The sequence below is a fragment of the Paramormyrops kingsleyae genome, chromosome 13 (assembly GCF_048594095.1).
Source record: "Paramormyrops kingsleyae isolate MSU_618 chromosome 13, PKINGS_0.4, whole genome shotgun sequence".
NCBI classification, from domain to species: Eukaryota; Metazoa; Chordata; class Actinopteri; order Osteoglossiformes; family Mormyridae; genus Paramormyrops; species Paramormyrops kingsleyae.
Window position 1 is genome coordinate 29,581,626 of NC_132809.1, and position 25,382 is coordinate 29,607,007.

General features: G+C 47.9%; 1 protein-coding gene across 1 annotated transcript in view; it reads left to right on the forward strand.

Annotated features, from left to right (window-relative positions):
* tango6 (transport and golgi organization 6 homolog (Drosophila)) overlaps nt 1-25,382 on the forward strand; it is a 28,482-nt gene that overhangs the window by 536 nt on the left and 2,564 nt on the right. Inside the window, exons 2-17 of the mRNA XM_072698591.1 lie at nt 85-734; nt 3,471-3,587; nt 3,718-3,874; nt 5,385-5,521; nt 5,809-5,971; nt 7,429-7,490; nt 8,298-8,410; nt 9,397-9,573; nt 10,355-10,481; nt 13,207-13,407; nt 14,571-14,705; nt 15,672-16,202; nt 17,599-17,656; nt 19,701-19,862; nt 21,114-21,265; nt 22,417-22,530. Coding sequence (XP_072554692.1) covers nt 85-734; nt 3,471-3,587; nt 3,718-3,874; nt 5,385-5,521; nt 5,809-5,971; nt 7,429-7,490; nt 8,298-8,410; nt 9,397-9,573; nt 10,355-10,481; nt 13,207-13,407; nt 14,571-14,705; nt 15,672-16,202; nt 17,599-17,656; nt 19,701-19,862; nt 21,114-21,265; nt 22,417-22,530 — 3,056 coding nt within the window. The remainder of the gene's footprint in view (nt 1-84; nt 735-3,470; nt 3,588-3,717; nt 3,875-5,384; nt 5,522-5,808; nt 5,972-7,428; nt 7,491-8,297; nt 8,411-9,396; nt 9,574-10,354; nt 10,482-13,206; nt 13,408-14,570; nt 14,706-15,671; nt 16,203-17,598; nt 17,657-19,700; nt 19,863-21,113; nt 21,266-22,416; nt 22,531-25,382) is intronic.

Sequence of the window (25,382 nt, forward strand, 5' to 3'; positions counted from 1 at the left end):
TTCTATTTTTTATAGTCCTTTCTGCCGAGTCGAGGTCTTACTGTAATGACGCGGCAGCCCGCCATCCTCGCCTTCCCTCCGCAGAGGTTCACCGTAGCGCGACACATTCCGCACCACACGCGGCTCTGCTGGCTGCCCTTAACTCGAACCTGGCGGAGCTGCAGGACCGCTTGCGGGTGGACCCTGGTCTGCAGGAAGTAGGCGTTCTTTGCCAACAAGTGCGACAGGAGACGGAGTGGTACAGGGACACGGAGGACATCACCTGGAGCTTTGTCCAGGAGTGTCTGCTCCTGATGGTCACCCTGACACGTCACTTAAGGCATCTGCTGGAGTCCTTCCAGCAAGATCGTGCTCCGCTGCATAGCCGGACCCCTGAGGCCGCCCCTCCCCTGCCCCCTGATGTTCTGAGTGTCGCTCAGCAACGGACGGTTGGTGGAGCCCTTCAGTTTGTGGTCACACTAGGCCTCTGCCCCTACCTTTCCCCTGGAGTGGGGGTAGCACTGGCACGTAGATCAGCGTTCGGGGCCACGGTGATAGAAGCCGTGAGCTGCACTGTGGCTCCTCCCCCTGATCGCCGGCTTCTGGTCACGATCCACGCCCTGCTTGAGCTGTCAGAGACATCATCCCTGGGGACCCTGCTCCTCACTCGTCACCTGGGTGACGTCATGGCCGGTCTCTGCCAGCTGGGCCACCACCCACGCCGGCCCGAAGGGGACACCTCAGAGGCTAACAAGGTACACAATCCTCTGACTCCCTAACGGGTTCGTGGGGATGTGCCGAATATGGTGGGACAGGCTTGGTACATTTAATTCTGAATCAACATTGCGGAGTATCTTGCAAGCACGTATATGTGGAATTTGTGAACATGATTTTATTCAGCAATAAGAAACGGGACCAAGCGCTTGAAATTTGCTGGCTGCTACGGCTGTTTTTCTGTTTCGATTATATATACATCTTACGATGCTTCCTGCTTTCATTCACCTTGAGTGAATGCAGCCTTGGCCGGGAGAGGTTGATGTCATCAGGTGGTACCCATCGTTCATTGGGTGTTTCGACCCTTATCCACAACACCCTCCAGATGGTGGGTCAGCAGTGGTGGCCAAGTCACTGCACATCTTCCCCTCCTGGCTTCCAGCTTACCTGCTCTCTCCTGCTACATAACCAGCAAGACGCTCTTTCTGCCGCCTCCCCCATTCTGCGAGCTGCTGCCTTTCTGTCCTTCATTTTGGGCCATTTAATTCATTCCCTCGCAGGGTGGGGATGGGCTCCCTGGGGTCCCTCCTGAGGTCTTGAGGTGACACAGGTGCTGAGAGATCTCTAGTTATTTCTTTGTGAGCTTAGAATGTGTGTTCTCTCTACCTCACCCTGTCAGATTACTTTGTGCTTCCTGTTTTTAATGCCGGAAAATTTACCCATCTAGTAAGGTTTAGTTCATTCATTCTGCCTTGCGATAGACACAGTGACATGAAGGGGTTGCTGTTGCATTAGTTGTGTCTCTTTGTGTGTCTATAGATGGCGCTAGAAAACCATTTTGCAAACATTTTGAAGCAAGAACATACTCATCACTACAAGTGTAACTCTTCACTGTGCCTCTTGAGAGGTCATTAGTTTTTGCAAAGGTGCATGTGTGTTTTGGTCTGTCCAGTGGCAAAATGGGAACACTGGGCCTCTGGCTTTTCTGAAAAGTCTAATTATCTGTGATGCTCTCGCTTTCTCTCTCTCATGCGAAGAAACGTGCAGCACACACACGGAGACACTGTTTTTAGTGATGGTGGCGGAGAGAACTAAACATTCAAAAGTACAATTACATTTCACTAGATCCGATGCTGACAATGCCCAAGTCTTTTTTGCATGTAAGGGCGGAAACATAAGAAATCTGTCAACATCTAATGAAATCCATCACAGGTACATGGGGAAATGCCCAATTTTCCACTACCTGGCTCCTAGTTTATCTCTCGCTGGCCCAGGTATGTTATGTTTGCTGGCAGCCTAGAGCCCACACACAGAGTTCAATTATCCAAATATGGATTGATGATTAAAAGTAACCATTAGTCGGCTAATTGGTCATAATAAATAATTCAGCATATACATATGTGTGTGTATTTGTTACACTGTCTTAAATACTGTTTTCTTAACTTTTGTAAGTCAAGTATTTAGACCTGATGTTTCCGTAAACATATCAGAATAATCCCAGTCTCCTATCCACAGTGAGACATACAGCTTATTAATTAAACACGGATATAGGATCGACACTGGGGATCGACCGATACCCAAAAGTCAGATATTGATGTCAGTATTGGAACTGAAAAAAATCAGATAGGTGCATCCATAGTAGAGACTTAATCTGTACACATTCTCTGTTTAATAATAAGGAAGCAGTGAATAGAGAAAGTCGAAGATGGACATAGCTTTTGTTCCAGTTTCATTTTGAAATAATTTATTTATCCATTAGAATATGCTTTTAAAAATATCCCTGGATTTATTGACACTGGACTCTGCCATCATCACCTCTCAAGGCCGGAATGCCCCCATAAACAGACCCTCAGCAAAGGCTGAGACACCACATGACATGTGACAGTGTTATGAAAGAGGACAAGGTTGTTGAGCTGGCGGGGATTTGTAAGGCATCTGTGTTGAACTGGGGAAGTCCTTTTAAACCATTTGTCTAATTTAACAATTTGGGCTTTTATCTGTCCAATTGTTTTCCCCAAATGTATTTCCTGTTGGAACACTTGCATTATATGTAATTACTTAGCATCTTAGCATATTGGTGTAAATTATGACATTTTCATTTAGGAATTATTTGGTTCTCCCATGTCCCTTTGTACCTTTCTGTGTGAAACACACACAAGCAGGTGGCAGCAAAGCCTGGGGTCAGCCCTTCACCCAGCCCCCCTGAAACAGTGCTCGGGGTTAGGGGTCTTGCTCTTTGACCCAGCAGTGATGTGATCACCATGTTATTCTTTTGTAATGCTGCTGGTTTGTTGGTAAGAGAGAGAGTTTATTTTATGTTTATGGTCACAAATGTGCTTGTGCTTAAAGATTTAAATCTGCACATGTTATGTACTGTAAATAATTTGTTTTGATTATATTTAATGGGAAGATGGGAAAGACCTACATGCTCATAATGATCACACTGCTGGGCAGGGAATTCGAACTGGTGACCTTCTGATAATGTGAATTGAGTCCAAACTTGCAGAGTAGTGATGGCCAAGTGAAGCTTTATGAACCATTTGCTGTTTTTTTTTGACCCCACTAGATGGTGGTCTTGTTCTGCTTTGAGGCATGCTTTGAACACTTTTTTTGAACAGAGAGCACCATCCAGTGGGGTCAGAAAATACAGCAAATGGTTCATGAAGCTTCATTTGGCCATCGCTGCTGCAGATCCGCATTTCAGCTCTGGAAAATGGCATGTCATACCTCTGTTATGTAGATGATTATAGGTTTTCTGTGTGTGTTTTATGCTATAGGGGATCACTTTGGAGGAACGCTTGGCGTGCCGGAAAGCGCTTCAGAACCTGCTCCAAAAGGTCTACCAGCCAATCGTCATCAAGGAGCTTCTGATCCTTCAAGGAGGGCCAAAACAGGTACAGCGGCGAGACGGACGGCTTCCTGTGGACTTCCTTTCAGTCCGTCATGCTGTCCTTTGTGAGGCGTTACCCTGCACTGTTTTGTGAGCCAGTGTGTGAGGAGCGTTTCTCTTTGTGTCTCTTGTAGGCTCAGCCAGCCGCCCCCGGAGGGGGGGTCCCCAGGACAGCCTTGGCCCAGGCCCCTCCGTGGCTTCGGCGCCTTTGTGGGCAGCTGCTGTCGGAGCGACTAATGCAGCCCAAAGGTGTTCAGGCTGTGGTTAGGGCCATCTTGGAGGGAGCCAGAGGTACGAGCGTGGGGATGGCAGAAAGGTGGCCATATACGTCAAGTGACGTCTGGATAAAACAAAATCAATCTTAAAATGACACTGCCACCTTGTTCATTCGATGTTATGCCGAAACCCTAGAGGTGGGGTGGGGAACCTGATCCATGGAGGGCCAGTGTGGATGCAGGTTTTTGGGATGGCCTCTCAATCAACCAATAATAAAGCAGTAGTTCTCAACTCCAGTCCTGGGGACCCACTGTGATTGGCTGACTGAGAGGCCATCCCAAAAACCCACACCGGCTCTCCATGGATCAGGATCCCCACCCATACCTGTCAAGTTTTGGATTTGAAAATAAGGGAAATTTTCCGGCACCCACCGCGAGCCGCCCCACCACCCCAACCAAGCTCCAGTATCCCTTACATTTTAAGACAGGTGTACAAGAAATCTAAAATAACCACTTGTCATTTACATTTTATTTTCATTACACATTTTCTTTTAATTTTTCACGTTCACTCATGTGGCTCTCTGGCATTCACTAATGTAATTATACAGATTTGTTGCAGACTTTGTATCCTTGTTGAAGTCGTCACAGAAGGTGAAAGTAACGTTGTTTTTGGCACACAGCATTGCCATTTTAACCTCCGCATTTATGACCTGGTTAATGTTGTAAATGACCTGCAGACTACTGCAGGTGGCAGTTCTCGTGAGGCTACTGGCAGTTCAGTTTGGTGAGGCAGAGGAATTTTTTTTTTAAATGATATTATAATACGGGAGATTTACGGGAAAATACTCATACGGGAGGACGGCGGGAAAGAGGGGTAAAATACGGTAGTTTCCCGGCCAAAACGGGAGACTTGACAGCTATATCCCCACCCCTGCCCTAGAGGGTGCAGAATGTTTTCCGTGCAACAGATCTACACACAGAGCGCAAATAAATGTTTTGTGTGAGTATGTGTGTCGTTTTCATAAAGGAGATGACAGCTCTTTAAAAATGGAAGGTTACTGTCTTCCTTATAAGCCACTCTTGGTTAAATACCAGCAGCGACATTAAGAGAGAAGCCAACGATTTAAACGACACTCATGGTTACATGTTAACGAAACGCAAACGTTACACTGTCACAACATTTGCTATTAACAGAAATATACAAATATAAATGTGCAGTGTGGTGCAGAATCTTTCAATTATTGCATAATTAGTCCTGCTGACCAACCCCACAGCATCACATTAGTGTCTGCCAATCATGGACAGTGGGATGGGAATAAACAAAAAGTAAAAAGTTGACTTCAAAGACCCAGCACAGGCGGCGTGCCAAAACAGTGATCGCCAACATTGTACTGCAAAAACGACGTTGATTCCCTCAATTTCTTTTGAAGTATACGGCAGGAGCATACTGCATCTTTGTGGGGTCGGTACGCTTATTTAAGGGGGCGTAATTGCACTGTGGGGGTTTCCTGACAGCTTTATATGTCTGATTCTCCTCGCCGCGTTTGCTTGGGAAACTCAGTGGTGTGTGTTTTGTGATTCGGTAGCCGGGCCAGCAGGGGGCGCTGGTGTAGAAGCAGCAGCGTCAGACTGGAGGAAATGTGATGCAGTGGCCAGGGTACTGGCGGCCTGCCCCCAGCAGTCCCTCTCGGCAGAGGGCTACTACAGCCAGGTTTGCCCTCAGGTACGGACGGTCAGCGTTGTCATTCATCCATTTCGTTCATAGACAGGAACAAAACTGGAAAATATGTTTACTTGTGAATCTAAGGTGTGTGAATGTGTGCCTTGGAGTGGACCTGCACCCTATACAGGGTGTCCCTTGCCTTGTGCCCTGTACTTCCTGGAATAGGCTTCCAACAGTCTGCTTCCCTCTTCTGGGTGAGCTGCCATGGAAGGTGGATGAATCCCTTTCCATCCTGTGTTAGATTATAAGTGCACGTGAGGTTACACTGTTTGTTTGTCACCGTTCAGGTGTTGGAGTTACTGCACTTCAGAGACAAGTTGACTGCACTGCAGTTCCAGCGAGTGGCCACCAGTGCGGCGCTCACCATGGTCCAGGAGCAGCCCGAGCTTGCCGACCGCTACCTCCTCACGCCCCTCCTCTCCCCTCTGGTCTGCTGTGGGGGGTCTAGTGGTTAGTGATCCGTTTCTAACCGTGATCACTACAAACGGTTTCCACTGTATGTATTTATTTGCCATACTTGAAACCTCAACTCAATCATTTATATCCGGATTCTCAAATCTCAGCTTGAAAGGTCTTTACAGAGGAACAAAGCCTTGACTGTATAGGCTGATTTACACTTCTGCATCGAATTGACACCATAACGGTTTCGTAGCCCTGGACCCTATGCTGTTTTTATTATAAGCCACTCTTGGTTAAATACCAGCAGCAACATTAAGAGAGAAGCCAACAATTTAAACGACACTCATGGTTACATGTTAACAAAATGTGCCCCCCCCAGAAATTTGACTACACGTCATTGGTGATTGAACCTGAAGCGTTAGTTATATCTAACGTTAAATATCTAAACCTATTTAATGTTAGATATAAGTAACGCTTTAGTTTAATTTTCTCTCGCTCCTCCATAATTTGCGCTAAAGTTTGTTGTTGTGGTCTTTCTCTGCTAGCATTAGCAACCTCCATGTACTCTGGAGCGTCGTTTGATGAAATTACCTGTGCTAAGTGGCGTGCTGTACCTTCCACCTCTTGACACAGCAGAAGAGACCTTGCATTCCGACAAAATGCCGTGGTTTTAAGTTTTAACGTAATGTTGCAATTAAATGGTATCGGTTCTTGGTATCGGACAATTTTTCGAGTATGAGTATATGAGTGCGGTACTGGCCCCATACCCGATTGGTATCGGTGCATTCCTAATAAATACATTTTACATTTTTTTTCCCCATTTAATGGGAAATAACATCCAGAGTTCGCTGTAGAGAACTCACTCACCATGTGAACTGGAGATCTGGTGATTTTCTGCAGCGTGCAGTGTGTCCAGCGTCAGCTGCCTGAGGCAAGCAGAGCGCAGAGAGCGACACTGCAGCGTGCAGAATGCAGTGTGAGCCCTTCACTTTGAGGACACTGGCGTTCCCCTTGCAGGACCTTGTTTTGTGCAGAATAGAGCTGAATTATGCTGTTTATAATTAGCAGTTACCCTGAGTATTTAAAAATGCTAAGTTTTTCCTCCATTAAAAGCAGAGCAAATAAGTTAATGATCAGTGAAATTTATTGAAAAGGTATTTGAGGGGTAGTCCTGAATAAATCAATTGCGCACACACGCACACTCACATGTACATTGGCTATCTATATTTTTATGGGGACTCTCCATTCATTTGTAGAGCATAACCTTAATCATAATCATAACCATAACCCTAGTCCCAGCTAGGGTTCATTTGGTCCACCTTAACCCCTACCCAGCCCTCAACTTAACCACGAGTAATGAAAAAACACAAGACTTTTTTTTAGGCATTTAGACGTCTGTGGAGATCCTGGCCAATAAGCACACCTGCTTGTTTAGGTTTCAGCCAATGAACACTCCTGCTTGTTTAGGTTTCAGCCAATGAGCGTGCCTGTTTTTTTCTGTGTGTTAGCCGGGCGGCCTGCCTCTGTGGAAGAAGAGGAGCTGACACGCTGTGTCGAGGATGTGTACAAGGTGGGTGCCACCCGAATCGTGACTCGCCGTACCGCTGACGGGTGTGTGCGCCGTCCTTTGGCCTTGGTGCATCGCAGCTGTCGTGCCCTGTGACTCTGTCTCTTCAGCTGCTCGGGGTGCTGACATTTGAATCTCTTCTGCCAGAGCCAGTGAAGTGTCTTTAAGATGAACAGTAGTGCAAGACAAAGAGTAGTGCAATATAGGACAGTACAAGACGGCAGTGCAACACAAACTAGTGCAATACAGAGGCTCCCCGGGTTATGACACGTTTATTGGAACGTAACCCTATCGGAAGACGAATATATGTTAAGGCGAAAATGCCCCCTAATGAAGCACATCCCGCCTCCTGATGAAGCACGTCCCGCCCCCTGATGAAGCACGTCCCGCTCCCTGATGAAGCACGTCCCGCTCCCTGATGAAGCACGTCCCGCCCCCTGGTGAAGCACGTCCCGCCCCCTGGTGAAGCACGTCCCGCCCCCTGGTGAAGCACGTCCCGCCCCCTGGTGAAGCACGTCCCGCCCCCTGATGAAGCACGTCCCGCCTCCTAATGAAGCACGTCCCGCCTCCATGCATAATCTTCCCCAGTCGCTGCTCTGGAATGGCTTCTTGCCTCACTAATCTAAGACTTATCATACGGAATACATGTTTTATTAAAGATTCCCCCCCCCACCCCCCAGCAGCCAAAGGCTGTGGTCCGGAGGGGCAGCTTAAACTTCCACACGCAGGCTGTCGCTCAGTTTAACCCCTTATTGCAGGTTGCCTCCAGCACTGACATGACTAACGATGCCCCTCCCCATTCGTACTCAGATCTACGTGGTCGGGAATCGGCCTGGTCCAGCTCTGTTAAAGTCCCTGGCAGAAGGGATTCCTGTCCTCTTCAGTCTGTACTGTTTCACCATGCAGAACGTCTCCCACTTACGGTCAGTTTGTGTCCCGACAATTGACTTTGTATTTTTCTTTTTCTTTAATTTGTTTGAGATTATATTAGTCATAATGATATTAATAATACTGTCAATGATGTTATTAACAAAAATATCAGTAATAGAAAAAAGTGGAACTCTTAGGACTCAGCAATGGTGTTTACCACCACTCAAACTATGAATTTATGGGGGCCCTAAGTTTTGGGGACCCCTGTTGGCCACAAACAGTCACTACAGTGGGTGGCAAACCTGTCCCTCATGGGACTGTATGAGGCTTGGTTTTTATTCTGGCTTTTGGTGGATATGATTGAATAATGGGCAAAATCTTCTAATTTTCTTCTCTTCTTCTTACAGCAGAAGTATGTTATAAATATTATTGAGACCATAGTGGAATGTTGCTGCGGTTACTATTGCTGAGGAAATGGTATAAAATGTTACTCATGAGCATAGAAACTTACTCAGGTTTACTGTCACATTAGAAAGCTTTTATAAGCTGTATAATTATATATTTGAATTTCATGTGGATGGTCAGATATCAAAGGTCATCAATTAAATTATTTATGGTTCAAGTTTTATGGCACTATGGCTGAGTGGGTGGTGTCGTTTCCTCACACCTCCGGAGTTGGGGGTTCGAGTCTCTCCTCTGGAGCGTGTGCAGTTTTCATGTTCTTCCTGTGTCACTTGGGTTTCCTGCTGCAGTCCAAAGACATGCAGTCAGGTTAATTAGCATCTCTAAGTTACCTGTACTTTGTAATGTCTGTGCCCTGAAAAGGGCCGGCATCCCATACAGATTCCATCCTCGCTCTGTGCTCTTTGCTGCTTGGGTTAGGCTCTGTAAGGATGCTGACCCGATGATGGATGGATGGATGGATGGTTGGTTTCAGTTTCAGTTTTTACCTAAAATCATTGAGAGTCAGGACGTGAGCTCAGCGCCTCCGTTGTTGTTGCTGCGGGCGTATGGTGACAGCTCGCTCTGTCTTCTGCAGAGCTCCTTGCCAGGAGATCCTGCTCTGGTACCTGTCACATCTCGATCCTCCTGATGCCCTGGGATGCCTTCGGCGCCTCAGCGGTCTCAGCAGTCCAGGAAGTGTCCTGGCTCCAGGGTTTGAGTTCACACCCGGAAGTGAGGGCGGAGCTAAGCTCACGCAAAAAGTGACGGACAGGTATGATGTTACTCGTCTGGAACGTGAGTAATGGCTGGTGTAATGTGTACCGACAGGTAAAAATCAAAAATTGGCCCAGGTTAGGCTTAGTAAGTCAGACTGTTTTATTGTGATCCCCAATAATGACACAAAGAATGCCATGTAAGCTCATTCTCTTTAATGGTTTTTAAGATACTTTGGTATCTAGTTCAGTGGGTTTTTTGTAGTGAAAATTGAGGGTGAAATTCACCAATGTTTGTGGTCGAACCACTGAAAAAGCTTTATTTCAATGGATAATTTAATGACAAAATTGTAGGATAAAATAACGACGAACGTGTATGAAGGCAAAAAGAATAAGAGATCCTTTAAAAAAAAGTTTTCTAATGTGACATTTCTAGATGGAGAAATGCAAAGTTGAATCTGGAGTCTTCTGGCCAGTTTTTACACGTTCCTCCCGTGCTTCCCTGCTCACTTTCAGTGTGAACCACCTCCTTTACGGCATGTCCGCATTTACAGCTAGCTGGCTTAACCGACAGGCAGGCTACCAGCTCTTCCTCCCCTGTCAAATGCAGAATTGGTGTCAGCCAATACAAATGCAGCAATGAAGTAAACAGGCAGTTTCATTGGTTAGTACAGAATATGGCCAGCCCCTTTTTGATCGTCGCTGCCAAAGCAGTAATGATCTATGACCCAGTCAAGCTCACTATGGTTTTGATTTGGTTCCAGTCGGATATAGTTATATGTGGGACCAAGCACTTCCTTACCTCGCTCTCGTCTCCCTCCATCCCTTCCTCTCCCTCAGTCATGAAGATGATGCTCTCTATGAGAAGGTGTCTGGGGAACAGTGGGCATTGGACTGCCTGGTCCAGCTGCTGTGTGAGCTGAAGGACAGCCATCTCCCCGGAGACTTCTTCCTGGAGATGCTGAAGGTGCCAACCACTGAACTGAAGTCCGAGCTGAACGTCAAAGCCAGCCTGCTAGTGTAGCATTGCTTAATCTCTTCTGTCTTATGCTGGCATACGCATAATATGTATTCTGTCTTACATCGACACATGTGTAATAGTATTTTTTTCAGTGTGTTTCTATATGTGTGTTTCTCTGTCTTTATCATTGCTTAGCTTGCGCTGTCCTTCAGATATACCTACCAGATAGCGGCACATCCAGACCAGGATTTTGTTTCAACCAACCAGTTGAGTATCTGTGACTGTGACTCTTTATGCTCAACTGGTTGGTTAAAACAAAATCTTGGTCTGGACTTCAACTCTCTGGACCTGTAATGTCCACCTCTGGATAGCAGCTCAGGTTAAGTTCCTTCTTGGGGTACTAGAGCGATGTGTGGCTCAACAAGGTAGGATGCTGTGTCTGTAATCAGTAGGTCGCCAGTTCAAATCCCTGGGCTGGCAGAGTGATGTCATTGTTCGGCCCTTGAGCGAGGCCCTTAATTCCCAGTTGTTCCGGAACCTGACGCTGCTTTCTCAGAAATGTCTGGTGCTTTGGATAAAAGCACAAGCAAATGCAATTTACATTATGAAGCTGCAGAAGTCCCTGTTCAAAACTCCAAGCTACCTGCTTTCAAAAAAGAAGAAAACAAGAGTTTTGAATTTAATGAGGTGCTAAGGGTGTGTGGAGAATGATGAGTCAGAGATGGTGTACAGCCAATATGCTTAACAGGGAGAGTTAAGATTGGCTTGACCATCAGAGTGAAACTTTGATGGTGACAGGACACAGGTATATGAAGAGCGAACCAGAGAGTATGTGGAGATCTGTAGCTCAGTTTAACCCCTGTATCTGTATCTGTGTCTCTGTATCTGATTTCCTGTCACATGTAGAGTGTGGTTTACACTGACTCTTAAGAGCTGCACTCGCCTTGTCTAAACTCTCTTTTCCAAATTATCTAGAGCACAGAAAAATGTCTCTCTGATAATGAAAAATGACTCGACTCATTTCTCACTAACAGTGCATGAATAGGCTTGACTTCAGAGGACAGTCCATTCCTTACGCACAAATATGGGCAGCCTGTTGCTCAGAAGGAAGCGCTGGGGTGACGCCCCCTATTGAGTGGGTGGTTGAATTGCAGTGTGACTGACAGTAGTCGCATCGGTTTCTGCACTTGCGACCCGTACTCTCAGGAACCGCTGGAGGGCGTCACCCTCAGTGCCTCTGACCGGCTCGGTTCCGCAGACGGGACTGGGAGAAGCCCTCAGGGACGGCAAGTAAATTAGAGGCAGCTGTCATCAGTTGTTTCTTTGAAATGAAACGTAAAAGGCGTGTTTCCCGGTGCGGGCCTGTCTACATTACCTTGAATGCAGGTTTCAGAAATAATGAATCTGCTTCTCCTGAAACGGGTCACAGGGGTCCGGTGCCAGAATGTCTTCCTGACGTCTCTCAAGGTCCGATTCGAGAGCCGCGCTCTCTGCACGTTTAATACGAATGCCTGTAACTAAACTCTAATGCCTGGCTGTAGGTGAAATCTGAGTACCATCCATCCATGTGTGTTCAGGGTTTCTCCTGGACTGCACAGGCCCCTGGGGCTTGTTCAGTCTCTGTGTCGGCACACAGGCAGGAGGAACATGGAGGAGTGTGATCATGGGCAGGCCTGTGATAATCCCTCATGTCAATTATGCATAATCCATTGATTAGGCTTTAAATCCCTCCATGAACTCATTCTAGGGTAACTTTAAATATGGAGTAATTTTAAAGTGATATTCAGCTTAGTTAAAGTACGAGTTTAAAATATTAATAAAGTATTAAAATATTATTAAAAGCCAAGTCTGGCCCAAAAATGAAACTTCACTTTTGAAGTGATTCTGTAACAGAAAAGCTTATGCTTATGTGTTTTTAATTCAGGTCAGCAGTTTAATTTAGGATTATTTTGCTCATCCTTATTTATGTCATTAGAACAGTTTGCTTTGGGCGCCAGAAGCTGTCATAATGCCATGTCTAAATGTTACGGCATGATAGTCTATCGCTGAGATTGTACTGGCCTTAAGTATTTCTAATGTTTTAATTGGACCTCAGCCGTGTTCCCTGTGCTGCCTGGGTCAGGCTCCATAACCCAGACTGGGATCTGTAGTTATAAGACGGACGGACGGACGGATGGATAGATGGATTGATTGATTGATTGATTGATTTTAGCAGTTGGCCCGTTAAGAAAAAAAAATTATATCTCAAGAAAGTTTCTTTCTTTCTTAGGGGAAGGGAAGTGACTGAAGTGTTCCTTGGATGATGAATTAGCGTCCCATGACCCGCTTACTGTAATATGGTAACTCTGAAGGCAGCAGGGGCTGAACCCGAGTCGCAGTGACCTGCTTACACAGTTTTTAGAAAGGAAGTTGACGTCACATCATCCTGAACCCCTGCAGTTTGTGCACCCCTGTGACCTGTAGGGCTTCGTTAACATTTAATTCGTTTAGCAGGCGCTTTTATCCAAAGCGATATGCACATTTTTGAAAAGGCGGTGTCAGCCAGTCCCGGCTGTCCACGAGCCTGACGGTAAATTTGTTATGCCGACCCTGGGATTTGAACCGTTAACCTTCTGATCCTGCCCCGCTGAGCCACGCGCTCCCCGAGCGCGTCACCCACGCGGTCAGCGCTGATCTTTTTTGGTCTGTGAAGCTGACCTCTGTTTTGTCCCGTTGTTCGAATGCCCTTCAGGACCTCACCAGCTGGGCGGAAGAGGAGGAGGAGGAGGAGGAGGAGGAGTGTGGGGACACGTCGGCCATGACGCTGACGGAGCTGGAGCGGCTGCTGTGGGGGCGGGCGGAGACCCGGGCACAGAAGCTGGTGCTCCTGCAGGTTCTGGCTGCAATGTGCCAGGGGATCCCCCACGTTCTGCTGCTCCGCAAGCCAGCGCAGGTCAGCCAGCCATTACAGCAGGGCGGCAGGCAGGGCCATGCTGACACCCCACCCACACGCGAGGCCGCGCTCTCCGCTAATGGCTGTACCCTACATGAGTTAGCCTGGTGTATTATGGGTAAAAAGCCTCATGCAGCAGAAGGCTGATTTTCTGAAAAGCAGGGCTGCGTGCAGCGCTGTGGGTCACATGGCAGCGCTGTGGGTGACATGACAGCGCTGTGGGTCTCATGACAGCGCTGTGGGTCACATGACAGGATATGTGTATTTGTTACCCTATCGAGGAGCTCATCTCCTTCTTATCTGTGTTAATAAAAGGATTCCTTTAAGTAGAAAGATTTAAATCTTCTGTGAGTTATCTTAAATTACCTGCCCGAAAGAGGTCTGTTCCCTTATTAACGAGAATGAGGGCATTATGAATTAGACCTGTCAGTGTTGGGCTCTATTAAGGTTAGAAATGTGTGATTTGTCTGGACTTTCGCTTAATTAGTCTTGTCTTGAGACACGTCTTGTCTTTCGTTAATTGCCCTCTACGTCTGTAAGTTTAGCTCTGAGAGAGAGCTGGCAGCTCTGTGTTACACATCCCTTACAATTCTGTGGCCTATTTTGTGCTGTTTTCAGATATAACTCCACAACCAGCATGTCTGTGTGTATGCGTGTGTGCGCGTGTGTTTCTGTGTGCGCGTGCGTGCATGTGTGTGTGTGTGCCCACCTGGATTTGAGGACAGGATTTGCTATCTTATGTTGTAGCATCTAGGTTAAAACCACTTTTTCACGTTGTGTATGTTTGTGTGTGTGTATGTATGTGTCTGTGTGCTTATGTGTCTGTATCTGTGTGTGTGTGTGTGTATTTGTGTGTGTGTCTATCACTGTGTGTGTGTGTCTGTATCTGTGTGTGTGTGTCTGTATCTGTGTGTGTGTGTGTCTATCACTGTGTGTGTGTGTGTGTGTGTGTGTCTGTGTGTGTGTGTGTCTGTGTCTGTGTGTGTGTCTGTATCTGTATTTGTGTGTGTGTCTGTGTCTGTATTACTGTGTGTGTCTGTGTCTGTATCTGTATCTCTGTGTGTGTGTGTCTCTCTGTATCTGTGTGTGTGTGTCTCTCTGTATCTGTGTGTGTGTGTCTCTCTGTATCTGTGTGTGTGTGTGTGTGTCATCCTCCCCCTCAGGTGCTGAGGTTCGTGGAGGCCATGCTGCAGAGGGCCTGTTCAGGCCTGACACCAGGCTCCGTGGGGCCTGTGGAGGACCAGACGCTCAGCATGGCTATGGGTCTGGTGGCCACCATGCTGACTGGGGCTGTGGAGGTGCGTATGGAGCCTCTCGCCTCGCTCGTTAACCTACATCCGCTGGGGTGTGTTGCCCTGAGCTGCCCCAACACGATGGCTGCGAGCTTCTGCACCTTTCTCACGTTTAACTCCCCACGCAGTCCTTTCAGTCACAGCACACTTAGGTCATGATTGATAGCTGACCTGGAATGCAGCGATGCTGCAATTTCCATTTACATAGTACAAGTACATTGGAATTCTTTAGTTTTTGCATATCCCATCATGCTCTCCTTTGAGACACTGACACATTTATATGGGTGAGAACATAGCTTGGGCTCTCTGAGCACTGGGTCAGCCGTTCCTCCGGCACCCCTGGAGAAGTTTTCGGGGAGCCTTGATTGGGGTCCAATAGAGATGTGACTATATTTCCAAAGACAGTATTTAAACCTACTGATCACTGCCACAAAAGTACAACCCGCTGAGCCACACACTGCCCCCTTGTGTTCCCTAAATATAATGCAGGGTTGACATGGTATGACCTTGTCCTTGGATATTAAGTGTCCTTCAGATTCCTTGTCTAAATGGCTTAATTTGAGGGAATGGTGGTGCTTCTCTTTAGTCCTCTTAATCTTCTCCACATGATATCCGCATTGAGGTTGAGTTGAACGATCACGCTGCTTTAGGGCTGTAGTTCTGGGATCTTGGCCAGATGGCGTGAGAGTTTAATCTAGCTGTGCGGTTTCAGGTGAGGGTGGGGCTGGGCGTGATGCGGGGCGGGTACTGCTGGTCACTCCCGTACTTTGGGGTGTTTGGACAAGAGGCCGGCCTCATTCTCGGTCCTCGTCAGAACCCTTTGTGAGTCACATCATCTGGGCGTCTGATTTACGATGCCCTAGGTGATGCATGGTGATTGCGTTAGATATGATTGGATTGGATTCAGCTTTATTGCCATTTTGCAAAGTACAACTAAACAAGACGAGGTGGTGCTGGTGCATGCCCCCGCAGCTCGGTGCCAGCGACCTCGCCCTCGCGTCCTGCCTGCTGCAGCCTCTGGAGCTCATCTGCCAGCGACACGCTGATCCGGTAATCCGTGAGCTGGCCTCCGACCTGCGGGTGGCGCTGGCCACACGTGGAGCCTTCTGTCCCGACACGGTGACTCAGGCTGCCCGTCGGCATGGACCTCAGGCCGGCACGGATCCGAATAGCCGAAGCGAAGCCGCTGCGGAGAAGTGTGCTACCACAACCGTTAGCCACACTGCTCCTGACTCCCAGAGAGACCCCTGCGTGACCTTTGACCCCAACGGCTGTGCCAGGCCCGGTCACCGAGCCGCAGCTGCCCCAGATTCTGGGTCACTGTCGGACCAACTCAGCTCCAGTGGGCCCCGTGTCCCACTGTCCGGTCGGACCTTCTCGGAGTGCATTCTGGAAGCATGTGACCCCGACATTCCGACCCGAGCCTCGGCTCTGCGGACGCTGGCCCGGGCGATCCGGGAGCGAGAGCCAGAGGCCCTGCGCTTTCAAGAAAAAGTCCTGATGGTAAGATTGACACTGAACCATATTGGAAAAACATATTTGAAAATTTTCCAGTGAATATTGTGTTATTTATAAAACAAAGCCGGAAAATTTCACAGGTTCACTTTGGCTAGTTTATTATCATCTAACAATAGTCTGTCAGGTAAGTCGATGACGTCATTAGTTGTTCCAAGAGACACAAAGCAGCGCCGACAAATCACTCGCATACAGAATATTTTTACACAGAGGCAGACAAATATCTGTTGGTGATCAGTTCTTCTTTGCTTTTCATCTCCTCACTCGCTTTTACTACAAATTTGCCACATGAATGATTGACCAAAATCATTATGATTGACAGAGACTGCATGCTGAGCTCATGAAAAAACAATGGCAGGAACGATCTTTAATATCGCTAAGCTTTGTTTCGTATGACTGAGTAGAAAGTTCTTAGCGAAACTTAACTATGGTCTCAACCCAGCTGACTGTCGGTCCATGCGAGGTGACGTCTGCAGAATATGCAGTGTTGATATTAACATTGCACATGGTGCGGGCCGAGCAGGGGCCGAAGTCTGCTTTGTGCATGTGGGGAGATTCTGGAAAGTTCTCTTTCTGACATTTTGGAGGACACAGCGGGCCGAAGGGATGCAGGATCATTGGCTGCCTTGTGACTTGGGTGCTTTGATAGCTATTTTTAATGTGTGTCTCGCGGCTCTTACGGGTGGCTGGGCTCGAGCCGGAGGCTGGGTCTGTGCTTTGATCTCAAGCTCCGCGGTTTTCTACCGCACTGCCCTTGAAGTGTCTTCCATGCGCCAATTGCTGTCTGTCATCCGCAGAGCTCTTCTATGTGCATGTTTTAACTGACCCTTATTGTGCTTAACTAGGATAATTAGACTGCGATTACAGAAGGGATCTTGGGCAGAAAATGGGACTACAATGATGTTGGGCTGTGGCAGACTGTGAGGGGTAGGGGGCTTTCACAAGTGAGGTTTAAAGATGGGGGAGCCCCCCCACCCCCGGTGTCTCATTTAATATTCCCTGTTATTTCTACCCCCTTGGAAGCCCCCCTGCCTGGCACACAGCCTTTGGGATTTTAGAACTATCGGGGGGGGGGGGCAGGGCTGTCTTGGGACACAGACAGCGCCCTCTTGACAAAAGTGTGCTGCCTTATCAGCACATCATAACATAGCCCCCCCCCCCCCCCCCCGGAGCTCTTTGTGCCACAAATATTCCTTTTTGTCTCTCAGTCGGGGGTGTCATCTAACAGTCCCACATTGAACAGTAATTCGAGTCATTTTCCCTCACGAGTTATAACGTTATTTAGCTGTTTAACCAATTCTTGCATTAAATACATAACAAACCCAGAGTGTGACATCCATTTGCCTCAAGCCGTAAGTGTTTTGCCTTCTGTCCTATTTTCCAGCTGTTCCTGGAGAATTTGGAGCACGACGACTCCTTTGTGTATCTGTCAGCCATCCAAGGTAAGATCTGAACGCCGTCAGGCGGGATGACAGCCCTGGTGTGTCGCTCTAGGCCCCAGATTAACGTTTGCTAACGAGCCCATGTCTTTGAAGTGCTGCAGCTGTGTTGCGTGTCATTGTGTCGCATTGGGTCTCGTTACATATGTAGACATCCTGCGTTTGAAATGTATATGGTGGAGACAGACTAAAAGTATATTTGTGGTTGCGGTGTTCATCTAATTTGTGGAACGATGGATCGCGTCTGTCTCATTTTGCTGTCCTATTGTTTCTTCACGATACTTTAGGCCTGTTATTTAAGTGTTGTGCTTTATGGATGGTATATATGTGTCATGTGACTTCTTGTTGGCTTCTGTCTTGCAGTCCATAAGGAAGAGGCAGTTGTGCAGTATGTAGTCTTGGATTAAAGTTTGCCTTCTTCATCTTGACCATTAATGTAAACGAATGGGATTCTAAATAAGAAATGGGGGGGGGGGGGGTAGATGTTGGTGTGCGGCTGACCTGTTGTCTTTATTTCCACTTTGTTTATTTGGCAGATGTTTTATCCAAAGTGAGACAGCAGAGTCAGACAGTAACTGGTGTAACTGGTTAGCTTAAAGGTCTCACTCAGTGGCCCAGCGCCGCTCATTCAGACCCTGGGGTTTGAACTGCCAACCTTCCGGTCACAGACACAGGACCCTGAGCCGCTGAGCCACAAGTCCGACTCCCCAGCCCTCCACATTCATGTTTTTATGCACATTCATGTTTTTTAAAGGAAAATAAAATATGGCTGTCCACTTTTCCTAGGAATGCATATTCCATGAATAGCCAGTAATTCATCAACCCCGATTCCCCAAAATTAGCTTCTGTGCTCTGTAAGCAGTTTCCCCGTATCAGAGCCATTGGTGCGAGTCCAGCGCGATAATCAAAACCTAAAAGGTTACTAAAACAAACAAACAGGCAAGTGCCCACTCGTCTCTCAGACGGATCCAGAGAACTCCATGTGTCAAAGCGAAACTTAATTCAGCTGAATTTCATTGCTTTTTCCAAAGTGATGCACATTTATTGGGAAAGCAGGACCTAGCAGGTCCCTTGAAAATTCAATTAAGAGCTTTGTTCTCTGAAAACATCTGGGATTTGAACCTGTAACCTTCTGCTTGCAAGCACAGTGACCTATTCCACTGAGCCACACAGTAATCACCATTTTATTCAAGGGAAGGTTTGACTAGATTAATAATATGGAATACATTTCAGCAAGCATTTCTGCATAGTCCTGTAGTTTGTAAGCTTAAGTGCATGTGGAGACTGTTTACCTCTCGCTGAGTGTGCAGGTTGGTAGAGTAACACACAGTGTGTGTGGTCTGTGTTTGCGTACACTTCTCTGAGGGAGAGACACAGTGATCGTTACCTATGCTGATTTTCTTGTGTACTCCTAAATATTAATTATATGTCAGGTTTATGTTGATATCAGTTGAACACACAAAAAAAAACATGAAAAGTAAAAAGAGAAAAGAGTGTAGATGTACAGGAGAATGTAGAATGAATCAATCAGTCATTCTTATTGGCTCGTGTGAATAAATCAGTGTCATGGATGTATGGATGGATGGATGGATGGATGACAGTCTGTCCAAGTCCAAGGACCTCAGTATTCCACTGTATACCTGAGGGTCTGTGTCTCTCAGGGAGAGCTGGATGGACAGGCTGGCCTCCTCACTTGCCGCCTCCTGTTGTATGTTAATTAATTAAACCTGCACAGACATGCCCCTTGTTCACAGGCCGGCCGGGAGGCACAGAGGTCCTGCTGCAGTGAATCTGTGGCACTCGGCTTTCCTTGTAATATGACTCACTCTCCCTCATCTGTTTAATCCTGAGTCACCGTGGCTCCTTGGGAAAACTTTCCCTTCTGAATGAGCCACCAGGAGACGTCCTGACAGGACGGGCGGCTTTGATCTGCTGCCAGGACGTGGAGTTCCCTGTGCTCGTTTTGGCAGGATGCGGTCGTCCATTTTGTTTGCTCCCCGCAGGGTATTGGAGGTGACGCTCCTTCCCTCACTTTCCCCATCTTCAGGTCTGGCTGAGCTAGCTGACGCCTTCCCAGATAGGATCCTGCAGAAGCTGCTTGAGGAATACCAGTCCGGCCCCCATCCGGGCCCCTGCACCGGGCCCCCGAGATCCCTGGAGACGCGCCTGAAAGTGGGCGAGGTGCTGATGAGGGCCAGCCGCGCTCTGGGTGGGTGTCCACTTCTCGGCCCACAAACCACTACGATCCAAGACTGGGCCTGCGTTGGTGCGACATGGGCCAGCTCACTTCGCCCTGTGGCTAATCGGCCCGTCAGCGACGTGGTGGCGAGGTGACGCATCAGATGAGGTGTCCTGGGAAAGCGTGTAGACTGTAGCCTTTCCGCAGAAATGCGCCATTATAGTGATGCAACACCAAACTAGAGGAAGGCATTATGTGATGCATGTCTGTGCTGTGGGGAATTTCTGTAAAAGTTTTGAAAGTCGCCGAGCCACCAGGGAGACAATATCGCTGTCTCATGGGCCCCCACGGCGTGGCTGGGAAAAGTGAAGGGAAAGTCTTGTGTGTCATACACTAATTTGTTTGTTTTGGAGGGGGTCTCTTCTGAGCTTTCCTTAAAATCCAATTCCTCCCCTCCTGACTAACATCTCACACCTGTTCTCTGCTAAACACGTGAGGGTATATTCATAAGATAAGATGAAACCTTAGTCCTCTGAGGGAAACGATGATGGCAAGGCTTACCTGTAACCGTGCAGGATTAAAAAGCAGAGCTTAAAACTACCAAGTATGAAGTAAAAGACAAAAAGGATAAAAAGAGGTAACTAAAGAGGGAGTGTGCGTGTGCAGAATGGTGCATGCAGGGTATATCGCGAAACACGAATTACGTTAATAAAGATTAATGCCCCATATTAATCCGCTGCTCGTGTCATGCAGACGCAGCCAGGTATCTGTACAGCTCCCTGCCACCCGTCACCCTCTGCCCTCACACTCGCACACACGTGCCCCCGGGGGTGGGGGGTGGGGTTCATGGCCACCCCATCAGGCTTTGCCCTCCCCATCTGCGCTGTCTGTCACATTGCCCCCGCCCCCCCAGCCTGCTAACGGTTGCCACGGCGATGCTCGGCGGGTATCCGCTGGGATCTACACAGGCTAATTATTTTTCCCCTTAACCCATTAACTGTCCCGGATGTGTCACTGAATTATTTCAGGAGCAGCGCTTCAATTGGCACTCCTGAGATTTAAACCCAAACCCTCCCGGTCACAGGCTGACCCCTCGCGTTCTGCCTTGGCCGTTTGAGTCATACCAGCAGATCCAGCAGATCCAGCAGATCCAGCTGGTCCCCGGATGTTGAAATAGCATTAGCATTTATTAGCATTAGCATCAGCGGTGCCTTTCGGGTGAAGAGGAAGATGATGGCCTTCTATACGTGAGATTGACCACCCTCCCCTCTCTCTCTTCAGGTGACCTCGCTCCTCACCACGGCCAGCCCCTGATTGGAGCCTTTCTGCAGGGCACGAGGGACACGGACAGCGCGGTCCGCACCAGCAGCCTGTCCAACCTGGGGGAGCTCTGCCAGAGGCTGCACTTCTCTCTGGGCCCATTGGCCCAGGAGGTGAGAGGCGGGACCATTGACAGTCAGCCAATCCGTCAGCCCGTTAATGACCACTGAGCCGGTTTATTAGCTGCTCATTGGCCCTTTCCCGCGGTCTGTCTCTGTACATTAATATTTAGGATTTCTGTGCATGATCAATGTCATTGCTTCATTTGAAAATGTATTAATTTGATACATTTTAGCCACCGTACCACCTGCTGCTAGACTACTATCATAGATGAAATCTGTGCGGTTTATGTCAGGTGATAGTTTTGTTTTTTTTTTTTTGCTGTAAAATTCCTCCAGGAACAGAGAGCACGATCTCCTGCCGGTATTTTACATGTAATCCTGTCGAGCAGTCAGTAGACCACAAGCCCTTCAGGGGGCTACGTGTAACCTGACCTAGGTGCTGTTTCACCTACCATCCAAACCAGGGGTGATTCTGGGATTTTTGATGGTGGACCATAATTCATAGTGAGGGGCCAGCCTTATCACATGAGCCAAGACCAATTGGGGGGTAATGGACTTCGCTCAGGGTCCCAATGGTGAAATCACTGGGATTTGAACCGGCAACCTTCCAATCAGTCTCCCCATCCTAATCCTCTGAGTCTCACATCACCTGCCGGGACTCTGGGGTGTGGGTGGAGAACTAAAAGGAGGCTGAGGAGAAAAGGTCCTCTGAGGTTCTGGAGAGCGAGGGAGGGAGATGCGCTTAGACACCTCGACTGCCTCAGTCTTCCATGTTGCAGTCAGCGGCTTCTCCGCAGTCTCCAGACCCCCCTCCTCCAGTGCTGGTGCTGCAGTCAGCTTTTCAGGCACATCTCTTTCATCTGTGGTCCCCGCCCCCCTCCATCACGCACAAATACACTTAAGTCCAACCTCAGTCAGAGTCAATGGGCAGAACCCGGAGCCGCAGAATTAAACGTGCTGCGTCTGCGATTTGTCGGACAGGAGGTGGTTTCTTTAAAATAAAGTTGCCTTGTCAAGACTTCCTGTTTGCCGCGAGTTTCTGTCGAGCGCTCCCTTGATTAGTGACAGTGGTTATTCACGAGCGGAGAGGTCAGCAACATTCTAATCTGCCCTGGTCGATCTCCAATGGGGCGACCTTGCAGCCCACATGCTGTCCGACCCTTCAGCCAGTCACCCGCCTGTCTCTCTCCCTCTGCGTCCAGCTCAGCTCCTGTCTCACCGCTCTGATAAAGACCGAGAAGGAGAGGGAGGTGCGCAGGGCCGCCATCCACGTCATCACTGTGCTCCTGCGAGGCCTGAGCGAGAAGACCACGCAGGTCAGGTGCCACGTTCCGTACAAGACCTTCGAGGAGCGAATTTCAAAAGCTCACTCACTCCACTGTTTGTTGTCGCTGAGATAAGGCCGCTAATGACATAAAGTCAGGCTTCCTCACAATATGTTACAGTATTGGGAACCAAAACTCATTCAGTCCTCTTGTAATCCAGCAAAGGACTGGATTAAACTTTCAGACGTATTCTTGTTTCATCAATGTGTCCGACTGCAAAAAGTGCCGCCACACCTTGTCCATCTGTGCTGTCGTCTCTCTTAAATGATGTTGCAGCTGCCATCTGTCACTTTCTTCACCTCCACTTCAGTGCTTATCACTGCCATGATTTACCAAATCAGTAGTATGTAACGTGCTCTGGGAACCAAATTTAACAAACATTTGGGGGCACTGAATTTGTACAGATCCCTAGCTTTTGGGTGTCACAATATCTTTAATATTTTATGCATGATCTGCTTACCAAATTGTGGGTGTAAGTAATCATCTTTGTAGTACCGAAAACCCATTATCCAGTCAAAGAAATATTTGAGGTATACATTCATCTGCTGTCAGGAACTGCATATTCAGTCAGGCTCACTGTGAAATTGAACCCAGGGGTGGATTCATGCATAGGCTGTCCTTGGCTACAGCCTAGGGCCCGGTAAACATCAGGGCCCCACCCCGCCTCAGGAACAATGGGACGGCCGTTGTCAGCCCATGGCTCCCACATAAGTTAATCTGTCCTTGAACCCACCCCATCAGTTCACACGATGTAGGGCAACTCTTTCAGGTGACACTAGTCCATCACAATTTCATAAGATCAAAAAAAAATTTTTTCTTGTAATTTTTTAAAAATGCACCGAGTTTTTCCGCTGAGACCAGACCGGAATGAACTCCATTAATGTGGCCCACATCCGTTGGCCGCTTCTGCGTCTTGTCGGCTGCGCCCTGGAGTGAAAGCCACAGGCTGATTGGGAGTGGGTATGAGTGGGTATGAGTGGGTATGAGTGGGTATGAGTGGGTATGAGTGGGTATGAGTGAGTATGAGTGGGTATGAGTGGGTGTAGGTGGGTATAGGTAGGTATAGGTGGGGATAAGTGGGTATGAGTGGGTATAGGTAGGTATAGGTGGGTATAGGTGGGTATGAGTGGGTATGAGTGAGTATGAGTGGGTGTAAGTGGGTGTAGGTGGGTATAGGTGGGTATAGGTGGGGATAAGTGGGTATAAGTGGGTATAAGTGGGGACTAGGGACAATGATACATTTGAAGGCTGGATTTCTAGTGTGAACTGGAGTTTAACAGGTAAAAGTGGAGCTGTAAAGTCTTCCTGTAATTAGGATGAAATATTCCCATACCACCCTGGAGCGACTCAGACCCAGTCAAGGGACTCTTTCCCAGTTCACAAACCCCACACCAGTTAGTCATTTCCCACATCCCAATTCGCTTAGTGCCCCTCTGACTAGAATCAGCTGTGATCAGATCAGGCCTTCATATCCCATAATTCTTTGCTCCTGTTGCATCAGTGTTGTGTATCGTTGTAGACACATGGATGTGGCGTTGTTTCCACACAACACTACATCCCGTCATTTTGGTCTGTGAACTTACCTCTCGAGGTTATGGGTGGCGGTTGGAGGAGTTCCTCTGCAAGATCATAGCATTGCCTCAGCAGGTCGGGGCGTTTATTGCGTTACCTGGAAGCAAGTGACTGTGGGTGTTGTCCGAGTCGTCAGTATTCTGTCACATCCTGCCGCTGCTCCCCTCTGCCTTATACGCGCGTTTGTAAACTTGGCAGCTGTGGCAGCTTGTTAAGCGTGGGAGAATCGGCAAGTTACTGCAGGGCAGAAGGAAGTCGAGGAGAACGACTGCTTTTCTGTCAGCAGAGTCTTTCATGCCTTTTGGGTAGGAGTGCAGGTGGGACTGTAAGCTTAAAGGAGGTCGATTTGGTCAGTTGCACAACTGGACGGGTCAGAAGTCTTTATGGAGCTCCATCCAATCAAAATTCAGCATGTATACTCGCATTGCCAGAGTCCCACCCCCTCCTCCTGAACTCTCTAACATTGGGTGTCTGGCCAAGTAAAAGGAAGTCCGGTAGGAGGAACAAAAGAGATGTATGGCAACGTGGAGGGAAAATTCTAGGTTCCTTGGGAAAGACTGGGATCTCCGTGCTGGTGCCAGAGCTTGCATGGAAGGTGGGGGGAATTCCCGTCCCATTCCCATGTGCTTCCTTATGGGGGGGCTGTAGCCACAGCTCTCTCCTTACTGGGTGTTTCCCTTTGGACTTGATATCACTGGACTTGCTTCTCCTCTTGTAAACATCTTTTATTTGCGCTTCAGTCTCCTGTCTTGTTCTCTGCTCTTGTACCGTTGATCCCCCTAACCGATATCAAAGATCAGAATTGGGGCTGATCCGGGCATTTTTTAATTGATCAGTATCAGCTACCGCAGCCTGATCCAAAACCCGATATATTTCATTTCCTGCATCTGCCTAATTCACACGAGTTGCGCCGATCGTCCGCTGCCGTCACACGCTGCAGTACCGCCTAAGGCACATGGCTTGAAGCTATAAATCATCGAAACATCGGCTGAGTGGAAACTCAAAGCAGCCCCGCAGCTTCCTGCAGTGTTTGCAGTGCCGTCCAATGGAGAGGAGTTAGCAGCAGAGTGATGTTTAATACAACAGATCTAATTAGGCACTTGCAGAAACATCATAAGGACAATGTAATATCACAAGGCTTATCCAGAATAAGAATGAACTGACACCTGCTATATATGTATGTACCTTAAAATATTTATTAAAAGATCGGATCAGGACACAGAAATATGCAATATGAATATCAATATGAATATTGAATGGATCAGATTGGA